The sequence below is a fragment of the Myotis lucifugus genome, unplaced genomic scaffold (assembly GCF_000147115.1).
Source record: "Myotis lucifugus unplaced genomic scaffold, Myoluc2.0 scaffold_313, whole genome shotgun sequence".
NCBI classification, from domain to species: Eukaryota; Metazoa; Chordata; class Mammalia; order Chiroptera; family Vespertilionidae; genus Myotis; species Myotis lucifugus.
In genome coordinates, this window is record NW_005871361.1 from 750,106 (window position 1) to 773,150 (window position 23,045).

Here is a 23,045-nt window from a genome sequence, read left to right on the forward strand (position 1 = left end):
GAACCTGCAGCCTTTTGGTGTATGGGACGACACGGAAACAAACTGAGGTCCTGCCTGGTAAATTTTATTTAATGGATTATGAATAGAATCATATGTTTTGTCAAGCCACTATTACTTTTCTAGTTGTAGATACATTTTTAACAAACTGAGAAAATGAGTCAAGTAAGAAATGAAGCAACTCTGTAGCATGATGATAATTGTTATTTGCTCATGTACAATTTCTCTCCCTTTAGAGATCCCAAGATTTCTCGCTTACTGCTTGATGCTCAGTTCCCAGTTGTTGCTGTCGACAGCTACATGCCTGTGATTGATGTGTTCTCAGGCCAGAAAAATGGGAGTCTTCGAGTCTTTTTAGCTATGGGTTCTTCAGATCAGATAATGGCACTACAAAGATTGAAGAATGAAGAAGGAACACTTCCTCCCTTCAGTCCAAGGCCAGCCCATTTACTGGACCAGCTATCTAAAGCATCCAATGCAATGGTAATGACTAAACATTTGATTGTATGTTTATGTTGTAAAACAATTATCAAAATCTAAGCTACTTAACATATCCATCACTTTACCTAGTTACCTTTTTGTGTGTGTGGTAAGAATACTTAATGTACTCTCTTAACAAATTTTTTAAGTACATAATCTCATTTTATCTTGCATGTTTTAGTGAAACCATTGCCCCAAATCCTTATTTCAGTAGTGAAAGGCTTAACAAAAGAACATACTTGTACTTTAGTGCTTATGATAGATCAAAGGAATCATTGTTATTTTTCTTTTATGGCTTAAATGCATATCTGTATCCCTCTGAGCTCCTTGAATTTATAAAGAAAATCTAATTGGACAACTAGATCTTAATCCTCTAATTTACTAACTTAATTGCCTTTTTAAAATATTGGGGTGAACCTTAGCTGCTTTTAAAAAAATAGTCTTAATTTTAAAAACTTTTAAGATAATCCAGGAAAAAAACAGGGTTCTGGAATGAAGAGTGATCCCAAATGTAAGCCAGCAAAATCTTACTCTGTTTTTCATGTTGGAAAGTTAGAGTGAAGTTCCTCGCTTTTCTAATAAGTTAAAAGTAACTTATTTTGTATAGTGCTGTACAATTAAGAAAGTACTTTATCATGATTATTTTCCTAACAACTACATGAAGTAGGTCATATTCATTCTCTTTTATACTTGACTAGAAGCCTGGTGCACGAATTTATGCACCAGTGGGGTCCCTTGGCCTGGCCTGCGAGATCAGGCCAAAACCGGCTCTCCGACATCCCCCGAGACGTTCCAGATTACGAGAGGGCACAGGCCAGGCGAGGAACTCCACCAGTGCACAATCAGGGCCGGGGAGAGACATGAGAGGTTGACCAGCTGGGGAGGGAATGCAGGAGGGCTCCAGGGAGTGTCTGGCCCATCTCGCTCAGTCCCAATCAGCTGGACCCCAACAGCAAGCTAACCTACCAGTCTGAGCATCTGCCCCCTGGTGGTCAGTGCACATCATAGCGAGTGGTTGAGTGGCCTTAGCATATCATTAGCGTATTACGCTTTGATTGGTTGACCGGCCGACTGGCCAACCAGACACTTAGCATATTATATAGGATGAAATAGAAAATCAAAGAGGTTGTGTTACTTGTCCAGGATCCCATAGCTAAGAATGGGAGAATTGGAGTTCAGATATAGGTCTTCTGACTTCTAAGTCCATAATATCTGTCCTATTGTATCTTACATTTGGTGTGTCTTGGTGTCCAATATAGCTAAATCTCAGTCTACACACCGTTTAAGTATGTTATATTTTTTAATCTGAATGACATTTAAAGTTTCTAGCAAAGAAAGAACTATTAGGAAAGTATCCCCATTAGTGGGTTATTATTTATTTGTTATGAACTCTAAACTTTTCTGTTTTTATTGAATATTAGTGTCTATCAATAGATAGTAGTGTTTTATTTTTATTTAAAAATGACATAAAAGCACAAATAAAAAAAATCATCTATATTCCCAAGTGTTAATGTAGTGTGGAAAGTTATAAAATGTTATTTACTATGAGCACAAAAATCCTTGAAATGTTGGATATCAATAAAATACAGTTGTTTTTTCTCCTACATTCATAAGTCCCTCACCCAGTTCAACATCTGCAGAACTGAATTATTAAATAGCTATAATACTGTATGGCCAAATTGAGCTGGCACTGTAATTTGGAGAGGGTTTTTTTCCCCTATATTTTTCTTCTCTGGGAAATCAAATTGTAAGTTTTCTGTTTCCGTAGAAAGGTTTTTGAGCAGGTATTGCTGACATGCGTTTTTAGATTTCAAAGCAAAGACCTAATGCAATCTCTGTTCCAAATGTATTGAATGTTAAACATGTATAAATCATACAGTCTGAACCTTATCTGAATCCTGTATTTCCCCTTTGAATATTCCTAATAATCAGTTATCTAGTGTCTGCTGTACAGAATAGAGGTAAAGAACTTTGGCTCTGGAATTAGACTACCTGAGTTCAAATCTTAGTTCCACTGTTGTTAGCTATGCATGTTAAATTAGCTAATATAAGTGAAGGGCTTAATAGAGTGCCTGGCTCATAGTAAGTAGTAACTACATTGTTAGTTATTCAGTAACAATGTATTCACTACCCCCCCAAATAGTCCTTACCATTGACAAACAGTTTTGCTGTTGTGGTGGTGGCTGTGGTGGTGGTCGTGGTGGTGTTTTTTTGTTAATCCTCACCGAGGATATTTTTCCATTGATATTTAGAGAGTGGAAGGGGTGGGGGGAGACAGAGAGAGAGAGAAACATCGATGTGAGAGAGACACATCAATTGGTTGCCTCCCGAATGTGTCCAAACCAAGAACGGAGGTCGAACCTGCAACTAGGTACATGCTCAGACTTCATAGAGAAGCAACAATATGCTAACCAAGTTACTCTTTACAGCTCACCAGTCTCTCTGTGTTTGTTTAATAGGCAGAAAACCAAGGAAATGGACTGATGGAGCACCACTTTGAGCTCCACGTAGACAAGGTTAAAGGGCTGGTCCCTCTTCAGGCCACAGTCTGGGGAGAAGCAGATTGTTATGTTCAGTACTACTTTCCAGTTCAAGACTCACAATCCAGTGTGTTAAAAGGACCCGAGTTCCTTGAAAATGGTAGGTGGGGGAGATTAGGCCTTCTCATTCTTGTTTAATTCTTTTACTGGATATACTTAGGAATTTTTTTTTCCTGAGTGAATTTTGTGTTCCTCAAAAATTAGTCTTACCTGGGCAATACAGGAGATAGGCTAAGTGTTTATTTTACTTTTCTTAAAAATTTTTGGGTAACTTTTTATTTTGATTTGGCTTCAAATTTATGGAAAAGTTGTGAAAATAGTACAAAGAACTTCTGTGTACCCTTTCTAGATCCATCAAATTATTTACATTTTGTCCCATATTATATGATTTGCATGCCTACTCATTCTTTTTTTTTTTTAATGTTTTGATTGATTTCCAAGAGAAGGAGATAGAAACATTGATGGGAGAGAAACATCAATCAGCTGCCTTCTGCACATCCCCTACTGGGGATCAGACTAGCAACCAGGGCATGTGCCCTGACCAGGAATCGAACCAGTGACCTCCTGGTTCATGGGTCAACACTCAACCACTGAGCCACACCAGCCAGGCAGCCTACTCAATCTTATCATCTATAAACATACAATTGATCCTCATTGTCCATGGAACTTAGGTTCTATAATGTCTTTAAGAACACCAATTTAAAAAATACTGAACCATTGCTCCTGGGGGAAATATGTACATATATATACTTCACAGATATCATAATCTTCTTTTAAATTTTATTTTCAATTATAGTTTACATTCAGTATTATTTTGTTTTAGTTTCAGGTGTACAGCATAGTAGATCATAATCTTAAAGCCTAAAAACAACTTATTCTGGTCGATTCTATTTTCCGTATTTTACAATAGAGAAAACAAAGTTCAGAAGTGTGACATGACTAAGGCCACCTCACTAACAATTGCCAAGGTTGACATCCATGCCCTCTCCACTGGCCCCACAGTTTCTTGCATTACACTGCACTGTCTCCTACCATATCTATCTTGTCATTTTTGAGAGCTAAAATAAGGAAGCAGGGTATTGCTTTTTTTGATCTCATCTTGAAATGAGCAAGTCTGGTGACTCAACCTTTTTTGCCATTCTGAGCATGTCAGAAATAACTGGAGAAGCACTACCAGTGTTGGTTTTCGGGTTTAAATAACAGACTTGTACCCTAAATATATAAAGAACTTTACAAATCAATAATAGAAAGACAATCCAATTAAAAATAGGCAAAGATCTCAAAACATTTCTCCAAATTCATATAAATGGTCAACAAGCACATGAAAAGATACTCAACATCATTAGTCGTTTGAGGAATGGAAATCAAAACCACCACAAGATACCACTAAGATGGCTATAATTTTAAAAAAAAAGAAGGAGCCCTAGCTGCTTTGGTTCAGTGGATAGAGCGTCAGCCTGCGGACTAAAGGGTCCCAGGTTCAGTTCTGGCCAAGGGCACATGCTGGGGTTGCAGGCTTGATCCCCCCATTGGGAGGCATGCAGGAGGCAGCTAATCAATGATTCTCTCTCATCGTTGATGTTTCTATCTCTTTATCCCTCTCCCTTCCTCTCTGAAATCAATAAAAATATATTTTTTTTAATTTTTAAAAAAAAGACTAATAAGTGTTGGTGAAGATGTGGAGAAAGTGAAACCCTCATTCATTGTCCACCAACAAAGGGATCTTTTACTTCTGTATTATGATGAGATCTTAGGCACCATAACTACTAGGGAAATGGACCTTGATTACAGTCGAGTTAATAGATTCTGGCTCCAGGTCTGTGACCTTCAGTTTCACCATGTAATCCAAGGTGTTCATTCATATCCTCATCTATGAAGTAGGAGTAATAATACCTGCTTTGTTTTCTTTATAGGAATATTGTGAGGATAAAATTGAATAATATTGGACATTAACATACTGTCATACTACATATAAAACACTAAATGATGTGTTGATTATTCTGAATTGCTTTTCTTTTCCAAAGGAATCACTCTGAAGCCTTTCAGATCTGCAACCACACTCTGTGTTCCAGATCCCATCTTTAATAGTCAGCACCATCACTCTCTCCTGTTGCCAACAGAAGTTCCAGTGCAAAGGCTCCTACTCAGTGCCTTCTCTGCACAAGCACTTGTGCCCGGAGGTGGAGTCCACTTTGAAATCTGGTGCAGGTAGTGTGGAGAACCCAATCCTGTGCTTACGAAGGAAATACACAAGCATAGAGCATCCTTCCCATAACTAGTCTAGGTTGAATTATAAGGAAGCTAAGCAATCCCTTCTGCCGTGTTTTATATTATTTTTGTTTGTTAATGATTTTTGTCCAGATTTTATTGAAATCTATTCAGTTGTATCTTACACTTCTAACCACTACTTATAAGTGAAATTCTATCAGTTTTACCTCCTGTTCTCTCAAATGTATCAGTTACCTTTTTCTGATTATCTTACTGCCTTATTTAGTTCAGGCCCACATTAGATCATGCCTAAATTAATGTAATGGCCTTCTTATAATCTGTTCTTCCCACCACCAGAAGAGTATCCTTCATAAATATAAATCCACTCATGTCACACACTTTGGCAATTTCCAGAAAAAATAATGGCAGTAAAACGTGTTCAAACTCCTCCCTTGCATCCCCATCCCCAAGAAGCCAACTAAAACGACTAAGAGAGTATAATTCTAAAAGCAGAAGAACCAACATCAGGAACAGAAGTAGGGAAGGGTACAGCCACTTGCCAAAACCTTTTCCTAAATAGAATCAAGTGGAGATTAGGTTTGATAACTTTGTGATCTAAGATGGGATGTTTTGAGATGAGAGTGAAATGGTGTAGGTACTAACAGATCCTCATACACCTCCAAATTTGAGGGGCTTGGGCCTAAAGACGAAGAAACTTAGACTGCTCCACCTAGAACCACTTTGCTACTGCAGGATGGATAACTTTCAGGAGTGGCTGCTCCCAAAGGTCCAAGCCAGATGCAGATACCTCAAACAGAACGCCTGTGGGAAGCTGGGTTTTATCCTGAACACAGAGTAATTTATGGGGTTTCACCTCCACGTAATAGGCAGTAACTCCGGCCAGACACAACCACAGCTGTATACCACAAATACAGGTCGGGCTCCAAAGTTGATCCCTAGAGCAGACTGAATCATTTATCTGCCTAATTCTTCCAACTGACAGCTTGTGCTTTTGTGGCTTACAGATACTATTATCCTAATGTGAGAGACCAGATGGTCGCCAAAGGAACCTTGCCATTATCGAGGATCTGTGCCATGGTAACCATGCAGCACCGTGAGGATGTGGGAATGCAGACCTTTAACCTGCCTTTAACCCCCAGGCTTGAGAATAGGAAAGAATTGAGGAACCAGTCATCAGGTAATTAAGTACTGTTTTTGTTTTTCCCTTTCAAAGTCAGTATGCATAAATATCTCTTTTTCTCTAAATTAGTGTTTCTTCACATGTTGTGGTATTCACCCTTCTAAGAATCTGATTAAAACTCTGAGGCCCCTTCTCTTAGAAAAATTAGTATAGAATATACACTCCTAATTTTGCATACAGCTTTAGAAAATTTATAGTTCCATACACTGTCTACATAAATGTTGCTTGTCTCATTTCACCTTTAAATTCAGCAAGTGTTTAATAAACCCTCGCAGCCTAAATCCTAAGTATTATATAGATGTACTCAGAGAATTATTATTCCAAGGCAACATAAGCAGATGTGGGATTGGTGGAATATATTTATATGAACTAGGAATTCACTGTAATAGAGGAGAAGGTTAGGATTTAAATTTGGAAGGAATTAATTAGAATTTGAAGTTTTGAATTCTATCCTAATGGTTCCATTAGGATGACCCAACCTCCAAGTACATAACATAATAGATGAATAGGATTAGCCTCCTAAATTAAGTTATGGTATAAGCTTTCTGGAGAGTATCTGTGAAACAAAAGGTTTTATCTTGCCATGGTATGTGAAGGGTGTTTCAAGTGGTGGTGGCAGGAGGGTAATAGGAATATGAGTTTAAAAGAAGAAAAGCTAGAGCTCATCTCAATTCTGTAAATAACTAGGAGTTTAGGAAACCTGGATATAAGTTCTGCCTCTGATAGTTGTATAATCTTGGCAGGCAGTTGTATCTCTGAGCCATATAATCTTGAATATAAAGTATAAATAGTAACTACTATTATGTGTGTTTTCTTAAATATATATTTTTTTTACTTCAGAGAGGAAGGGAGAGGGAGAAAGAGATAGAAACATCAATGTTGAGAGAGAATCATTGATTGGCTGCCTCCTGCATGCCCCACACTAGGGATAGAGCCCACAACCAGGGCATGTGTTCTGACCAGGAATTGAACCATGACCTCCTGGTTCATAGGTCGACAGTCAGCCACTGAGCCACACCAGCCAGGCTATCTTTATTAATCCTACAGTACAATAATTTAATGTGATTCTGACCATGGGCAGATCCTCTCGCTGCTAAAGACCCTTATTGTTCATTAGGATTATAGAGTTTATTCTCTTCCTTCCTTCCTAACCAGAATTTGGGGCTTGATAGAACCGAGATTCTTCCAACCCACCTTTTTATTTTGTTTTCCTTTTTCCTGATTCTTCAGGTTTACTAGATGTGGGCCTGAGGTACAGGCGTACTCCAAGGACAGCAGAGGGAGTTCTTGCTGGCCGAGCTGTCTCTATCTCAGTCCAGATTATCAGAGCCTGTGGTCTGCAAGCAGCAGCCAAGTAAGTTCCCTTAAAAAGCAATTCTCAAACATTTTCCCACTGCAGTCCACAAGATTTACAATGCTCAGATACACAAACTTTCTTATGTACAATTTCCAGCTCATTAACCACAACTCTACTTCTTTTGTTGTTTTCAAAAGAAAGCATATAAGAATATGTGAATAAATATTTGCAAACTCTGCTATTTTTTAACTGTTATCAGCAATTTAGTTCCTCAACCTTGTCCAACAACTTTATCCTCAACCCTACTTAAGCACTTAATACCCAGGGTCATACTCTACACCAGCCGTGGGCAAACTACGGCCCACGGGCCGGATCCAGCCCCTTTGAAATGAATAAAACTAAAAAAAAAAAAGACCGTACCCTTTTATGTAATGATGTTTACTTTGAATTTATATTAGTTCACACAAACACTCCATCCATGCTTTTGTTCCGGCCCTCCGGTCCAGTTTAAGAACCCATTGTGGCCCTCAAGTCAAAAAGTTTGCCCACCCCTGCTCTACACCCTCGAAACATGCCAGGACCAGTCATTGCAACTCTTCTGTAATCTCATGTTCTGTCTCTGAATAGCAGCTTCTATTTTTCTAGTTTGTTCGCTTTCAAGTCGCTTCTCAATACAGAAGTCAGTTATCCCATGAAAACTTAAGTCAGATCTTGACACATCTCTATTTATTTTATTAGACACGTCTCTATTTGAAACCCACCGATGACTTTCCATATCGGTCAAAGTAAAAGCTAGACTCCTTAAAATGGCGGTAAGGCCCCACATGATCTGACTCCATTATCTTTATGACCTCCTCTCTTTTTGCTAGTCTTCCCTCTGCTTATTCCACTCTGGCCCTCTTATTGCTTCTGAACACACCAAGCTCATTTTCCTCTCAGGGCCTTTGTCTTAACTGTTTTCTCGGCCTGGAACACTTTTTCTGTATATAAGCAGCTTGGCCCTCTTTGCCTCCTTCAGGTCTTTGCTCATACGTCTCTCTACTTTGAATATTCTTCCTTTCGTCCGCTAAACAAATTTCTGTTTTCCTTTAAGACTTTGAAACTTCTTTGCAGCCTTTCTTTATGTCTTCCAACATGTAGACAGCATTGGTACTTTGTCCTTTGTCTGTTAGCACTGTGGTGGCAGCACATATCACTCACTAGGCTTGTGAGCTCCTCCAGTCAGAGACACTGCCTGAAGTCCTCTGTCCCCCAACCACCACATAGCATAGTCCTAGCATATAACTGGTGCTCAGTTAGAAAGGGAACTAGGTCATACTCCTGCTGCAGACTAGTTCACTTTGGACATGAGTTCAAAAAAGAAGAAGCTAGTGCTCCTTAACTTCTTCCTTGTAACTTAGAATCAAATTGTTTGCCTTTAACTTCACGATCTCTAAATAGCTAATTGAGTTATTGCCCATGTGAGATCAGATATTGAAACAGCTAGTAAAATGTTCAGTATAATTAATATTTTTCCTCACTAAATTCTCCTAATAGACTTTTTCAATAATTGCCTGAGAACATTTTAGTGTTAGCATAAGCAATACTATGGCAGTTTTTTAATCATGTCACTTAACATTAAACTTCTGATCATTTCCCATTGTCAGTAGCAGTGGTCTCCTAATTTGAATTGTATATTCCTACTAATGGAAAAATAAAATTTAGCATACCTTCCAAATATGTGTATACTTACTATGTATAAATTATCTGTGTGTACTACTATATCAATATATAAATACATTTTAAAATATATCAGAGTAGTAAAGTTTTTATGTATCAGATAACAAATATAGAAGTTTTAACATTTTTCCCTATGCCCATATAGTTTACCCTATGAACTCCATAGGTTATACACAATCTATTTTAAGGATTACTGGTTTGCAGGATAAGGTCCAATGTGCTTAGCTTGGCATTCAAGGCTCTTCAACATATCTTAATCTGAATCTTGGGGGGAAAAAGTAGGACTACCAAATAATCAAGAGGACTGAAAATTATTCTGGTCAAATAATTTTTACCAGAACATTTGCAAAGCCATGAAACTTGTGTGTCTAAAGTACCTATTCTGTGTGAGACCCAGCTAAGGTCAGAATTCTTAAATATGGTGTTAAATTAACTAATTGGCAGAGAATCACTTGGATTAGATAGATACTCAGTAGATCTCAGAGAAAGTCAATAATAGACGAGAAACTCAGTAGTCCCCTTCGCTGGGGACTCAGGGAAAGTCAGATTGGAGACAGTTTGTTGTGAGTTCCACATTTGGTCTGTTTCATAGCTTCAATAAGGAAAAAGTCAAGAAGCCAGGCTATCCCTAACACTACATTCTTCTGATAGGTTGGGAGAGTTCCACAGGATAGGAGACAAAGCATGGTGTAATGGAAACAGAACTCCACTAGAAATTGTATCCATTGGCTTCTAGTTCCATCTCCCACTAGCTGTGCATGATATTGGGCTAGTTTATTTTCCTCTCTGAATGTCAGTTTCTTCATCTGAAAATGAAAATTATGAACACCCCCTCCCATTTTATAAGGATTAGTGTAAAAATGAACAAATATGAAGTCATTTTATAAACTACCAACTTTTTAAAAAATTAAATCTATTGGGGTGACATTGGTCAACATTAAACTACCAACTTCTATACCAATGTATAGGTTTTTTTTATTACTTCCATTTGTATAGATAATTAATGTTACATTTATTAGCCAGTAGAATATAGTAAAATCAGAAATAAGTTTTACATGGCCTCTATTGAAGAGAGGAATTCTTGGTACTCTCAACTTATTCCTCCTTTGAATCTTCACTCTGGTATCCAGATTGCAGGTGCTCTGAAGTGAGCCTTCTCACTTGCTCGGTGGTTAGAGCGCGTGGGAGGCAAGCAATCTCTCTCTCTCTCTCTCTCTCTCTCTCTCTCCCTCTCCCTCTCCTCTTCCTCCCTTCCACTCTCTCTAAAAATCAATGAAAAAAATATCCTCAAAGCAAAGCCCCACTTCCTTAAACACACATTCCTTCAAATCACCTAACATGAGCCCAGTGCTGTAAGTCCTTTCTGAGACCTACTTACTAAGGTGCCCCATGATTCCCACAGTGTGTGTTCAATAGTGTGTTCTCCCTATTACAGTGAGCAGTAAACCCAACTTGTTCAGTTGTAGTTGGTTCCTGGTAGCCTTTGGCTGAAGTACACTGGCCAAACAATGAAGTGTCTGTGAAGTGTCACTCTGGTGTAGATGACTGCTGTCTCTTCCCACCCCATACACACACACTCTGAACCAGATTACTAAGAAAGCACACTGTGGCACTGCCAAAAGCCTAGATAGGAAATACGGTTGCTTAATGTTCTGGCCTCACAGAAATGGTGGAGATGTTTTCTGAGCAGGCAAGCTGATTTTTTGTATTTCTTTCTCCTCCTGCCCACTCTTTTCCCCTACAGGGCTTTGGCTGAGCAGGAACCCTCTCTACAGTTTAGTGCCTCAGTAGGGGTCAATGCCTTTGTCACCATTCATCTCTCCTTCCTGCCCAAGGGAGAACAGCGCCAAACCCACCCCGTGGCCTGTACCTTCTGCCCTGAGTTCTCCCATCACACCGAGTTCTCATGTAACTTAGTAACTCAGCACTGCAGTGGAGAGGCCTGTTTCCTGGCAGAGCTGTTGGAGTTTGCAGAGGTCACTTTTGCCATTTATCATGAAGATACCAAGTCAGGTGAGCACCAAATGGCTCATCACAATCATAATTAAAAGGGACTCTGTTTTGAATGATATGTCTTTCCTAGAAGATACATGCTGAAGTATTTAGGGATGAGGAGTTATGTTCTCTGCAACTTAACTTCTGAAGGGTATAATGAAAATAAGTAGAATATGTATTGACTATGTGTGTGTGAGAGAGAGAGAATGTAGAGAAAGATAAATGTGTCTGGATGTTAGTGGGTAAATCTAGGTGAATTTCATTGTAATATTCTTGAAGACTTTCTATATGCCTGAATTTTTTCAAAATAAAATTATTTAAAATTACACACACACTCATCTATATATGACTAATTTAATTAAAACCATTTAAAGGGCATTTGATTGGAGCAAGATGATCTCTAATGCATCTTCTAACACTAAGATTTAGTGAGTATAAATGAAGGGTTATGTGAATATACTGTAAATACAAACTCTTTGGTCAGTAGATCCCCAAGTAATTTCTCTTTTTTGTTTGATTTGACAGCCAGTGATATAACCAGTATCCAGTCATTAAAAAAGTATCTGCTTGGAGTAGTAAAGGTTCCAACAAAAGAATTGCTAATCAAGAGGTCTGGTAAGGATCCTAGATTATCACTTTTTAATCCTACCTTTCCCATTCACTTCCCTGTAAGAGACTATCTGTCTAACTGCCATAAAATGCGCAAAAGAAAATATGATCCTGTAATACATGCTTCTGAATTCTCCCAGATACCTCAAAAGTTTTCTCAAAAGCATTTTAAACCCTAGCTGGTATTTCCAAGTGGTTAGAGCATAGGCCTACATACCAAAGGGTCACAGGTTTGATTCCTGCTCAGGGGCATGTACCCGGGTTGCAGGTTCGGTCCCCAGCCATGTGCAGGAGGCAACCAAGCAATGTGTCTCTCACATCAATGTCTCTCTCTCTCTTCCTCCCTCTCTCCCTCTCTCTCTCTCTCTCTCTCTCCCTTTCTTTTCATCTCTTCCTCCCTCCCTCCCTCCTTCCTTCCCTTCCAACTCTCTCTAAAAAAACAAAGGAAACAATATCCTCAGGTGAGGATTAACAAAAAAGAAAAGAAAAGGCATTTTAAGTCTTCTCCTAATTATTTCAAAGTTTTTCTAATAAAGCAAAGAAGCTCAAAACATTGTACTGTCATCTTCCTCTAGGAAAAATAATGATAATGACACTACTAATAATAAATATGGTGATATCTATTACACTATATAGCACTTGGTAATATACTTTCTTAAATCTTGCTTTAGACTGGCAGGGATACAGGATCTTATTCTTTTCATTTGACAGATGACAGAAAATTTAGGCTCATAGAGGTGATTTGCAAATACCACATACCTAGTGAGTGGCAGTACTGGAAATCAAATCCAGATTTTCCCATTCTTTTTTTCTAAATTATCTTCATTTGGTGAAAAAGGAATAAGGACATGAGGTGAAGATACAACTACCAAGGCAGTTTGGAATTAGTGGTCCTATCCTACTTATTACTAGCCTGGTGACCTTGACAAAATGACCTTGTCCTCTGGGCTCCAGTTTTTGTAGCTCATGGATGGAGACAGTCTGTAGGTAGGAATTGATTAAATAGGATAACATTGACACATAATAAGCACTCGGTGAATGTTTTCCTTCTCTTGTCCATTTTCCTCCCTAGGGTTCTGTAATCTAGTTTCCAAAATTCTATCACACAGCTCCCTGAGCAATACTCTAATAAGCAGGCACTGTGTGCCTGGCAGAGAGAAGTCTGTACAACTTAATAATAGAGTTCAACTCTCACTTCTGTCACTTACTGTTTGTGATCTAGAAAAAGTTCCTTTATCTCTCAGATCCATAGTTTCCTCATCTGAAAATTAGAAATAATAAGATCAACTTTGCAAGATTATTGAACCAGTCAATGAAATTATACATGTAAAGGATCTTGGCACATAGGAAACCTCAGTTTCTCTCCTGAAACTTACTACAGAGTTTGTCAGGCAATAGGCACCATCTGGGAAATTTCATATTTACAAATTAGATTTAACCCCTTGGAAATAAACCTTTTAGACAGTTTGGTATATATCTTTGTCTTTGTTTTCAGAGTTATTCTAAACTGAACTTTTCTATTTTCTTTCCTCCTGCCAATAATCTCAATTATTGAATCACAGAGCAACAGGAACCATCTAATCTAGCAGTTTTTAATTGCTGACATGGTGTGAAAATGAGTGTGTGTATGTGCAATTGTATGATTTTCTGGGGGTAATAGCCAAAGGGATCTGTAACCAAAAAATGTTAAGAACCACTAGGTTGTGGGGAAATTAATAACCAGAAGGGAGAAGGTACTAAAGCTAAGGCCGTAAGTTCTTAGACTGACAAAGCCTAAAGGAGTCTTAGAGATCAACATATTCAGCATCCTCAGTGTACGGATGAAAACTAGGAAGGCTCAGAAAAATTAAAGGCCTTTTCCAAAAGTCACAAAGCCATTTAAGTGATCTTTGGCAAATTAATTTCAATAAGTCTAAATTTTCTCATCTATAAAGTATAATTAATGAAACCTTTCTCATAAAATTGTTGTGAATATTATTATACCAATCCACAGTCTGTTTTATATAATTGTGAAATCCAAAAATCTTCGAAATCAAGTTTTTTATTAACTCATTAAACTGCAAATCTGACCTCAACTGACAGACTAGTCTTTATTTATGACTTACGCAGCTGCCTGATTATATGAAGTTTTATTAGAACACATAATGCCCAATATTTACATATTGTGTATGGCCACTTTACACAACAACAAGGTAGCTGAGCAGTTGAAAACAGACCATATGGCCCAAAGTCTAAAATATTTAGTCTGGCTTTTTGCAGAATAAGTTTACCAACCCTGACTTACATGACCAGTGACCATTACATAATATTTTGTTTATGTACCATATTATCTTTCTAAAATATAAAAAATTCTAAATTCAGAAACAAATCTGGCCTTAAGGGTTTCAGATAAGATATTGTAAACCTATAGTAGGTGGAATGTAGACTGGAACCAGTTAGACCGGGGTTCAAATACTAGCTCTACCACTTGGTAGCTATAACAACTTGGACAGGTCTCTGGGTTTCCATTTTTTCTTCTACAAAATAGGGATTCTTATCCCAGTTAATCCTCAGAATTTCACAGGGTTATCAGGAGAATGAAATGAAGTAATATATATATAAAACTAGGGGAATTTCTAACACATAGTAATTACTCAATAGAGAAGCTGTTATTATTTTGAAATCTAATTCCTGGTCCTTGGTATATGTTCACTAAGTGGCAGTTCCCTGGAACTAGACCCCAAATCTCCTGATTGCTTGTCCCTTGCCTTTTTCATTATATTATCCTATAGCCTATATAAAGAAGGCTAATATGCAAATTGCCCCCTCAGGAGTTCAACCAATCAGGAGTTCAACCACTCGCTATGATGTGTGCTGACCACCAGGGAGCGGCGTGGAATGAAGGAAGGCCCCGGCTGGCAGCCAGAAGGCCCCCATCGGCCCTGATTGCTGGCCAGCCTAAGAACCCTACCCATGCATGAATTTCATGCACCAGGCGTCTAGTAACATCATAATAACATTTCAGGTCTTGTGTAGTACTTCTCTTTGAAAGCTTTTCTAAAACCATTATCATTTAATAATCATAACAACTTTGTCTGGTAGGCAAGATCAGCAGTAATTTTCCCATTTGTCAGGTAAGGAAAACAACGCTGAGAGGAATAAATGGCTTACCCAGATTGACCACTAGTTTTGGGCTGAGCCAAGGAGAAGAATTTAGATCTTTCAACTCCTAGACTTTGGTCTTCAACCTGTTCTCATTGCCTTTCAGTGGTCAGATGAAACAAACTACAATGCACTGTTCAGTATATGTTTTCTGTTCTATCTTGGGCTAGGGCAGTGGTCAGCAAACTCATTAGTCAACAGAGCCAAATATCAACAGTACAACAATTGAAATTTCTTTTGAGAGCCACATTTTTTAAATTTAAACTATATAGGTAGGTACATTGTTACTAATTTAATGAGGGTACTCCTAAGGCTTAGGAAGAGCCACACTCAAGGGGCCAAAGAGCCGCAGTTTGCCGACCACGGGGCTAGGGTGAAGGTGGCTCTGGGGTGGATAATGGGTAAGTCTTTGTACTTTTAAGACAATAATTGAAAATGTTTTCTCCCATAAGGGATCACAGGATGGTATCCTATTGTTTTACCAGAAGATGGGGCCATGCCTCATGGCTTGGAGCTCATGCAGAAGATTGTTGGTGGTCTGGAGCTTTCAGTTTCCTTCACCCATCCTGGAGACAGAGAACGGGTGTTGGAAGCTGCTGAACTATTGGGCTGGAGCTTTGAGAATAACCTGAAGGATCTTGTCAAGATGGATGAGGAAGAGCCAGCCACTATCACCATCTCCACACCAAGGCTCTGGCTGCCCCTCCATTGCGTGCTGCTTGCTGGGCAGAAGCACATTCATAAGAGCACATATTGTTACCTCCGCTACAAGCTGTATGATCATGAATGCTTTTGGACTCCTCTCAAGAAACCTAAGGAATCTACAAACCAAAAGCAGGTCATAGTTACTTTTAAGGCATCCAAAAAAGCAGAAATTTTTAGGGGCCCGTCACTGCTTTGGTACTTCAGGGAGGAGAGATTAGAGATCCAAGTGTGGCGGGCTTATGGCAATGAAAATGTGGAGAGGCCCCACAATACGGACAGCTGGATTGGCTCAGCCTATGTGGACCTGTCCAGACTTGGGGAGAGGACAGCACGGACACTAACTGTCAGTGGTAAGTTAAGAACCAGCCTCAGCTCTTGTGGTCTGAGCACCTGCTCTATGACAAGCACTATGGGACATACCCTCTCAGACATTTTATTTGATCCAGCAATCCTGTGAGGTAGGTATTAGACCCATTTTATAGTCATGAAAATGGAGGCCCACAGAGGTTGGGTAACTGCCCAGGATCATAGGAAATGTTCTTTCCATTATGGTGTGCTGAAGATTAATAGTAACTTAGTGATGTTTCTCATAACTAAAGAGATTCCAAAAAAGAGGTTTGCTGGCTGCTTTAAAAAGAGCATTATCTCCTGACAATCTACCTTCGTTGAATCACCACAGCTCTAAGAACTGGCTCTGAACTTAGTAATTTTAGAGTACATCCAAATGTATCAGATTTTTGCACCTAACATACTGCCTACAACATTGTAAGCACTCAATTAATATGTATGACGTAATGAGTAAATTTAGGGGACTACCTGTAATCAATCACTTGTGTAAGAACTTACATGATAATCTAGAATCCTAGTTTTTTAAATACACTGAAAAGCATACCTGCTAATGAAACTAGGATATCCTTTCTCTCTGGTCAGCAGATTTTGAAATCATAAAATCAATATAGTACATTGGTTCACAGGCAGAAAGGAAAAAGGTAACATTTTACAAGTGGCATTATGTGCTGGGTACTTTTCTTTCAAACATTGTTCAATACATGATACATGTACTTGGCCCTGGGAACTCAAATGAGTAGGAGATAATGCTGACCTCAATAGAGTAGTAAATACACAATTACAGTGAAGCATACAAACTATGAAGAAGGTTTTCTCCGTGGTGCTAAGGGAGCACAGGGGTTCAGCATCTCTTTAGTTCAAGGACAACATCTCAGGGAAAAAGACCCAAGTTTCAAAGAATTTAGGAATAAGCCAAGAAAAGTGGGAAACAAGGGTGTTTTAAAAGGGTGTGTGTGGAGACACAGAGGCCTGAAGCAGTTTGATACATTTTAGGCACTATAAGTAATTTGGTGCTGCTGAATCATAGGATACACAGGTTGGGAAATAATGGGAGATGAAACTAGAGAGGTGGGCAAGAATACGATGTTGAAGGCCTCTTCTAAACAGAAGAGTTTGGAGAGCTCTGGAAAACTATAATGGGTTCTGTATAGAAGAGTGACCTAGCTTTGCATGCTAGAAAAAATAAGTCTAGCAACTATAGTGCATAATAAATGGAGATGGCCAGACTAGATTTTTTACAAACATGGTATTTATCCATCTCATATATATGTAAGGTTGTTATTTCCCTACCTAAAAATAGAAAAAGACAGGAAAGGTGCCATCTCCCCCCTCCCCCCATAAAGATGCTTTATTGATTTTTGGAGAGAGAGAGAGAGAGAGAGAGAGAGAGACCTCAATGTGAGAGTGCCAGGCATGTGCCCTGACCAGGAATCAACTGAGCCACACCAGCCAGGGCAGGAAAGGTTCCATCTTACGCTATCTGTAAATCAGTTAACTGTATTTTCCTGAATTGAAATTAGTCTACTAAAGCAAACTTTGGGCTTCTGAAAGAAATATTAGTGCCTTATGCTTTATAAATAAAATCTCATTGAATATCCAGCAAGCCAATAAAGCTCATATCCCTGAATTTAAATCTGCCACTTATTGAAAAAGTCATCTTTGCAGGGTACTTAACCCCTCTGAGATTCTGGCACACGAATAAACAGTCAGCAAATACTAATTTCTTACTTTCTTGCCTCCTCTGCCACTGCCTCCTACTTCCCTTCCAAATGGTCTCCAGGTCTACTGCCAAAACGTATTTAGTTAGTGAAACAGGCTAAATTGAGTATCAGGGCAGCTTCCTGATGAGAAGAAGCCCTAAGAACAAGAGTCAGTGGGACATGTGGAAAAGAAGACAGGCCGCTCCTGATTTCATAAAAATCTTGGACTTGTAAGTGGCTTCAGAAGTCATCAAAGCCTAGTTGCCCCTCAGCACATGAATCCCTTCCACAACAGCTCTGCCTGTCGTCATTTGGCTTTGGCTTCAAATCTAAGCTCTCACTACTTTCCATTATTGGAGATAGTGCGTGACAAGGGGGATGGGGAGTGTTGGGGGAGTTAAAAATTTTCACAATGTATAGTAACTTCACAGGTTTTTTTGCAAATTGGTATGTTGGGGCCTGTACGTCTACAAAAGGAAAGAGGGACCACAAGCACCCTCTTTGAGCATCTCTTCCACGTCATTGATTCCTGCTTGCTTAGGCTTATTCTCCTGTATTCTTTTGCAGGTGTGTATCCTCTATTTGGACGAAATGCTTCCAATCTCTCAGGAGCTGCCTTGCGAGTTCATGTGGTTCTTTCCTCTCTCTCCCCACACCCTGGGCCCACTCATGAGCTGGACTCTATGGACTGCAGCAGCCACAGTGAGTCTGAGCAACTCCCCAGAAGGAAGGATGAGATCCAACTCTCGGTACCACCTGACCACCAGAAGCCTCCCACCTGCACCCAGGTTCCCTGCAACAGCACCACAGCTGAAGTCTGCCCAGCCCAGGAGGGTCCTGCTGAATTGGATGGAACTTTTGCAGTCAGCATCCTGGTAGAAAGAGCAATGCACTTAAGCTTGAAAGGTATGCTCTACTCACTTATCCAGAAACATGTATCTTATTCCTCAGGCTGTGGTCATATCTTCACAGATCTTTCAAATCATGGTAGCATCTGCAAGAACTGTTAACCATATTAATCAATAATTATTATATTTTTCAAGCCTAAAGCTTAAGCAACCTGAAAGCCTTTCCAAATGTAAGTGGACCTTGTCAGTTATCCTAATTTTGCATATCATAAATGTCCCAGTCCAGAAACCTGAGTATCAGCTTAAATACTTTTCCTTAGTTACCATCAAATTATAAGATTCATTAAATTGTTCTCTGACTTAATTTTCTCTTAGATCTCTTCCTTCTTTTCCATTGCTACCAACTCAGGCCTTCACTATACACCGAGGGCAAGACTTTTTTTGGTTTGGTTTGGTTTGGTTTTTGGTTTTGTTAATCCTCACCTGAGGATATTTTTCCATTGATTTTTTTAAAATATATTTTTATTGATTCCAGAGAGGAAGGGAAAGGAGTAGATAGAAACATCAGTGATGAGAGAGAATCATTGATCGGCTGCCTCCTCCACACCCCCCTACTGAGGATCGAGCCCTCAACCCAGGCATGTGCCCTTGACTGGAATCAAACCTGGGACCCTTCAGTCCGCAGGCCGACACTCTGTCCACTGAGTATCCACTAGGGCTCCATTGATTTTTAGAGAGAGTGGAAAGGAGGGAGGGTGAGAGAGAGAGAGAAAGACATCAATTGGTTGCCTCCCCAAGACATCCCTACTGGGACTGGGGAACAAACCTGCAACCCAGGGAAATACCCTTGACCAGGAATCGAACTTTCGACCCTTCAGTGCTCTACCACTGAGTGACACAAGCCAGGGCAGGCCAAGGTTTTTAACACTGGATTCATAAAACCCCCAAAGGAGCCAGGATAAAAATCAGGGTTGGTGAACTTGGATAGGAAAATAATTACACATCTTACTTTTATTAGTCTCTAACTCAGTGATTTTCAACAGGGGTTCTGGGATGAAGAGTGATCCCAAATGTAAGCCAGCAAAATCTTACTCTGTTTTTCTTGACCAGATCCATGTTGGAAAGTTAGAGTGAAGTTCCTCGCTTTTCTAATAAGTTAAAAGTAATTTATTTTGTATAGTGCTATACAATTAAGAAAGTACTTTATCATGATTATTTTCCTAACAACTACATGAAGTAGGTCATTTTCATTCTCTTTTATACTTGGCCTGGTGCACGAATTCATGCACCAGTGGGGTCCCTCAGCCTGGCCTGCGGGATCAGGCTGAAACCGGCTCTCCGACATTCCCCAAGGGGTCCTGGGTTGTGAGAGGGTGCAGGCCAGGCCAAGGGACCCCACCGGTGTACGATTGTGGCCAGGGAGAGACGCAGGATGTTGGCCAGCCAGGTAGGGACTGCGAGAGGGCTCCAGGGCATGTCTAGCCCTTCTCGCTCAGTCCCGATTGGCCGGACCCCAGCAGTAAGCTAACCTACCAGTCAGGGTGTCTGTCCCCTGGTGGTCAGTGCACATCATAGCGACCGGTTGACTGTCTGCCCCCTGGTGGTCAGTGCTCATCATAGCAAGCGGTTGAGCGGCCTTAGCATATCATTAGCATATTACACTTTGAATGGTTGAATGGCTGACTGGTTGACTGGACACTTAGCATATTAGGCTTTTATTATATAGGATACTGAAAATGTAAATGTGTCTCTCCACTAGACTGTTTGTTCCTTGGGGACAAGGACTATATGTTATTTCTGTATTCCAGAAATTCCTGATCTTCGTGATGTAGCTAAGCAAACGTAATGCCTCTTATTTGTGAATATGATACTTAACACCTCTCTCATTTCTGGCATGAGTTACAAAATGTAAGTCACTTGTTATTTGACCTATTTCTGTTAGCCAGGTCAGAATAAGCATCAGAGTGGGCATCTGACTTTCAGACATCTCTCTTGGATCCCGATTCCCACCCATGCAGTGATAAACCTGTGTAGTCCTTCCCCCCACAACATTTATATGTCAGGCACTGTGCTGATCCCTGAGAGTACAGTCCTGCCCATCATCCCTCTGAAATGTGCCTTCCAAATTATGATGTAATAGAAAGAGTTCTGGAATGAGAATCAGAAGATGGAGTTCTGCCCTAGCTGGTTTGGCTCAGCAGATAGAGTGTCGGCCTGCGGACTAAAGGGTCCTGGGTTCGATTGCGGTCAAGGGCACATGCCCAGGTTGCAGGCTTGATCCCCAGTAGGGGGTGTGCAGGAGGCAGCCAATCAATGATTCTCTGTCATCATTGATGTTTCTATCCATCTCTCCTCTCCCTTCTCTGAAATAATAAAAATATATGTTAAGAAATTTTTTTAAAAAAGAAGATGGGGTTCTGGCTATAGCTGAGCTATTAACTTGGTTGCTTTGGGCAAAGCCATTTCTCTTTTCCTGAACTGTAAAATGTGATCATCATACAAGATCATTGCTAAGATTGTCTTCAGAGTACAGCAGAACCTAGAAGTCATGCCTCTCAGAATTGCAATTGGTCCTCTCTGCTGATATCTCTCAGAATTTTCCTGAGCAGATGTTGCTGTCTTCTGCTGGTATGCACTACAAGCAGACAAGGTAGTTTCTCTCTTCCAACCCTGGCAACCATCTATAGACAAAGAGCAGAGGAAATCTTTAGACCTTTAATAAGGGCCTTGGGCCTACTCTGCAATCTGGGAGCTCTCACTCTGGTAAGGGAAGCACAGACACAAAGATCATAACAGACTACTGTGGGAACTGCCAGTATAGAGGCAGGTTATCTTTCCCTAGCTGTGAAGATTTATGACATTTCATTAAAAGGAATTGGTTTAGTAGCTTGAAATCTCTAAGGAACTTGGGGGGAGGTATGAAAGCTATGTCAGGGAGAGTCCAGTTATAGGAAACTTACTCCAGACATTTTAGACAATAAGTGTACAATATAGAATTTTAAGGTACTTCAAGTCATTGGAATAGCTAGAGGAGTGGGTTTTAGGCAAAGCTTAACCACTAGATCTTTTAAGTTCAGAATAGTATGCCAAAACTCATCATCACTATTACCACAGGGACTCTGAGCACCCAGCAACCAAACCCTGGAACAGACAATTCAATGTCACCCTTGCTAATAGGAAAAGCAGAAGGAAAAGAAAGATGTCTTCTGCCTCATATCTGCCTTCCAAATCTGTTGTAATAGTGTCTAATTGCAAGAAGCCAATTTTCATCCATATTCTAGCTGCAAAAGAGTCTGGAAAATGTAGTTGTTCCCCTTTCAGTCTTTACAGTAAAGGAATACAATACAGTAAAAGTAGGTGGGGGTGGATGCTGACTGAGCATGTCAGTCCATATAAATACTGTTCAGTTTCACTAAAATAAAACCTTTAAGAAGATAACTCACTAGATAAAGGTACTATTATGCCATTCTATGCATTTTCTATTTTTAATGATGGGTACTATATTAGTGGTTTTCATTAACTGTTTTTTGCTTATTATCATTTTATTAGAATCTTCTTTCCTGCTCTTTCAAGAATATGCTTGAAAACTGGTTTTGTCATGGTGTAAGCCAGTGGTTTTTGTTTTACTTTGTTCCCCATATAGTTCTCCTTTGTATCTTTAGTGACTTTCTGATTCTAAAGCTTTTCTCCCTCCAGGTTCAGCCTTTCTCCAGGTTCTGCTTTGTTGGCAACCCTTACACATGCCTCAGCTCCCTCCTGCCTCGCAGGCACCACCAGACTTCACTTCCAGGCCTAGCATTCCTCTTCCTTCTTGTCAGTTCTCTTTCCCCAGGCCTCCTTACAAAATCTCCACTCCCTTTCTCTCCTTATCACCCATTTTCTTTCTTTATTACTTATCTCCTGTAAGACAGTCTAAAAGTAATGCCATCTGGTCTGGTTGTGTGCTCCGAGGTGTTAGAAGTTATGAGATTAAATAACATAATATGTCAATTTTTTACCAGGAGTTGGGGAGAAAATTGTTTTTAGTTTAAACAAATCCTATATAATAAAAGTGTAATATGCAAATCGACCGAACTGCGGAACGACGGGTTGCTATGATGCGTACTGACTCCCCACTGGGGGAGCGCCGCTCAGCCAGAAGCCGGGCTTATGGCTGGCAAATCCAGCAGCAGTGGTGGGAGCCTCTCACATCTCTAAGGCAGCGCTAAGGAGCAGCAAGACGGGCTCACGGCTGGCAAGCACAGTGGTGGTGGCAGG

At 39.9% G+C, this 23,045-nt stretch overlaps 1 protein-coding gene across 6 annotated transcripts in view; it reads left to right on the top strand.

Moving 5' to 3' along the window:
* The window catches only part of C2CD3 (C2 calcium dependent domain containing 3), a 94,858-nt gene that overhangs the window by 50,026 nt on the left and 21,787 nt on the right, over positions 1 to 23,045 (top strand). For all 6 annotated transcript variants that reach the window (XM_006100454.3, XM_023764049.1, XM_014465890.2 and 3 more), the window contains 9 exons: positions 234 to 480; positions 2,937 to 3,117; positions 5,042 to 5,225; positions 6,251 to 6,423; positions 7,657 to 7,780; positions 11,187 to 11,455; positions 11,963 to 12,052; positions 15,640 to 16,242; positions 18,508 to 18,846. In XM_006100454.3, coding sequence (XP_006100516.1) covers positions 234 to 480; positions 2,937 to 3,117; positions 5,042 to 5,225; positions 6,251 to 6,423; positions 7,657 to 7,780; positions 11,187 to 11,455; positions 11,963 to 12,052; positions 15,640 to 16,242; positions 18,508 to 18,846 — 2,210 coding nt within the window. The remainder of the gene's footprint in view (positions 1 to 233; positions 481 to 2,936; positions 3,118 to 5,041; positions 5,226 to 6,250; positions 6,424 to 7,656; positions 7,781 to 11,186; positions 11,456 to 11,962; positions 12,053 to 15,639; positions 16,243 to 18,507; positions 18,847 to 23,045) is intronic.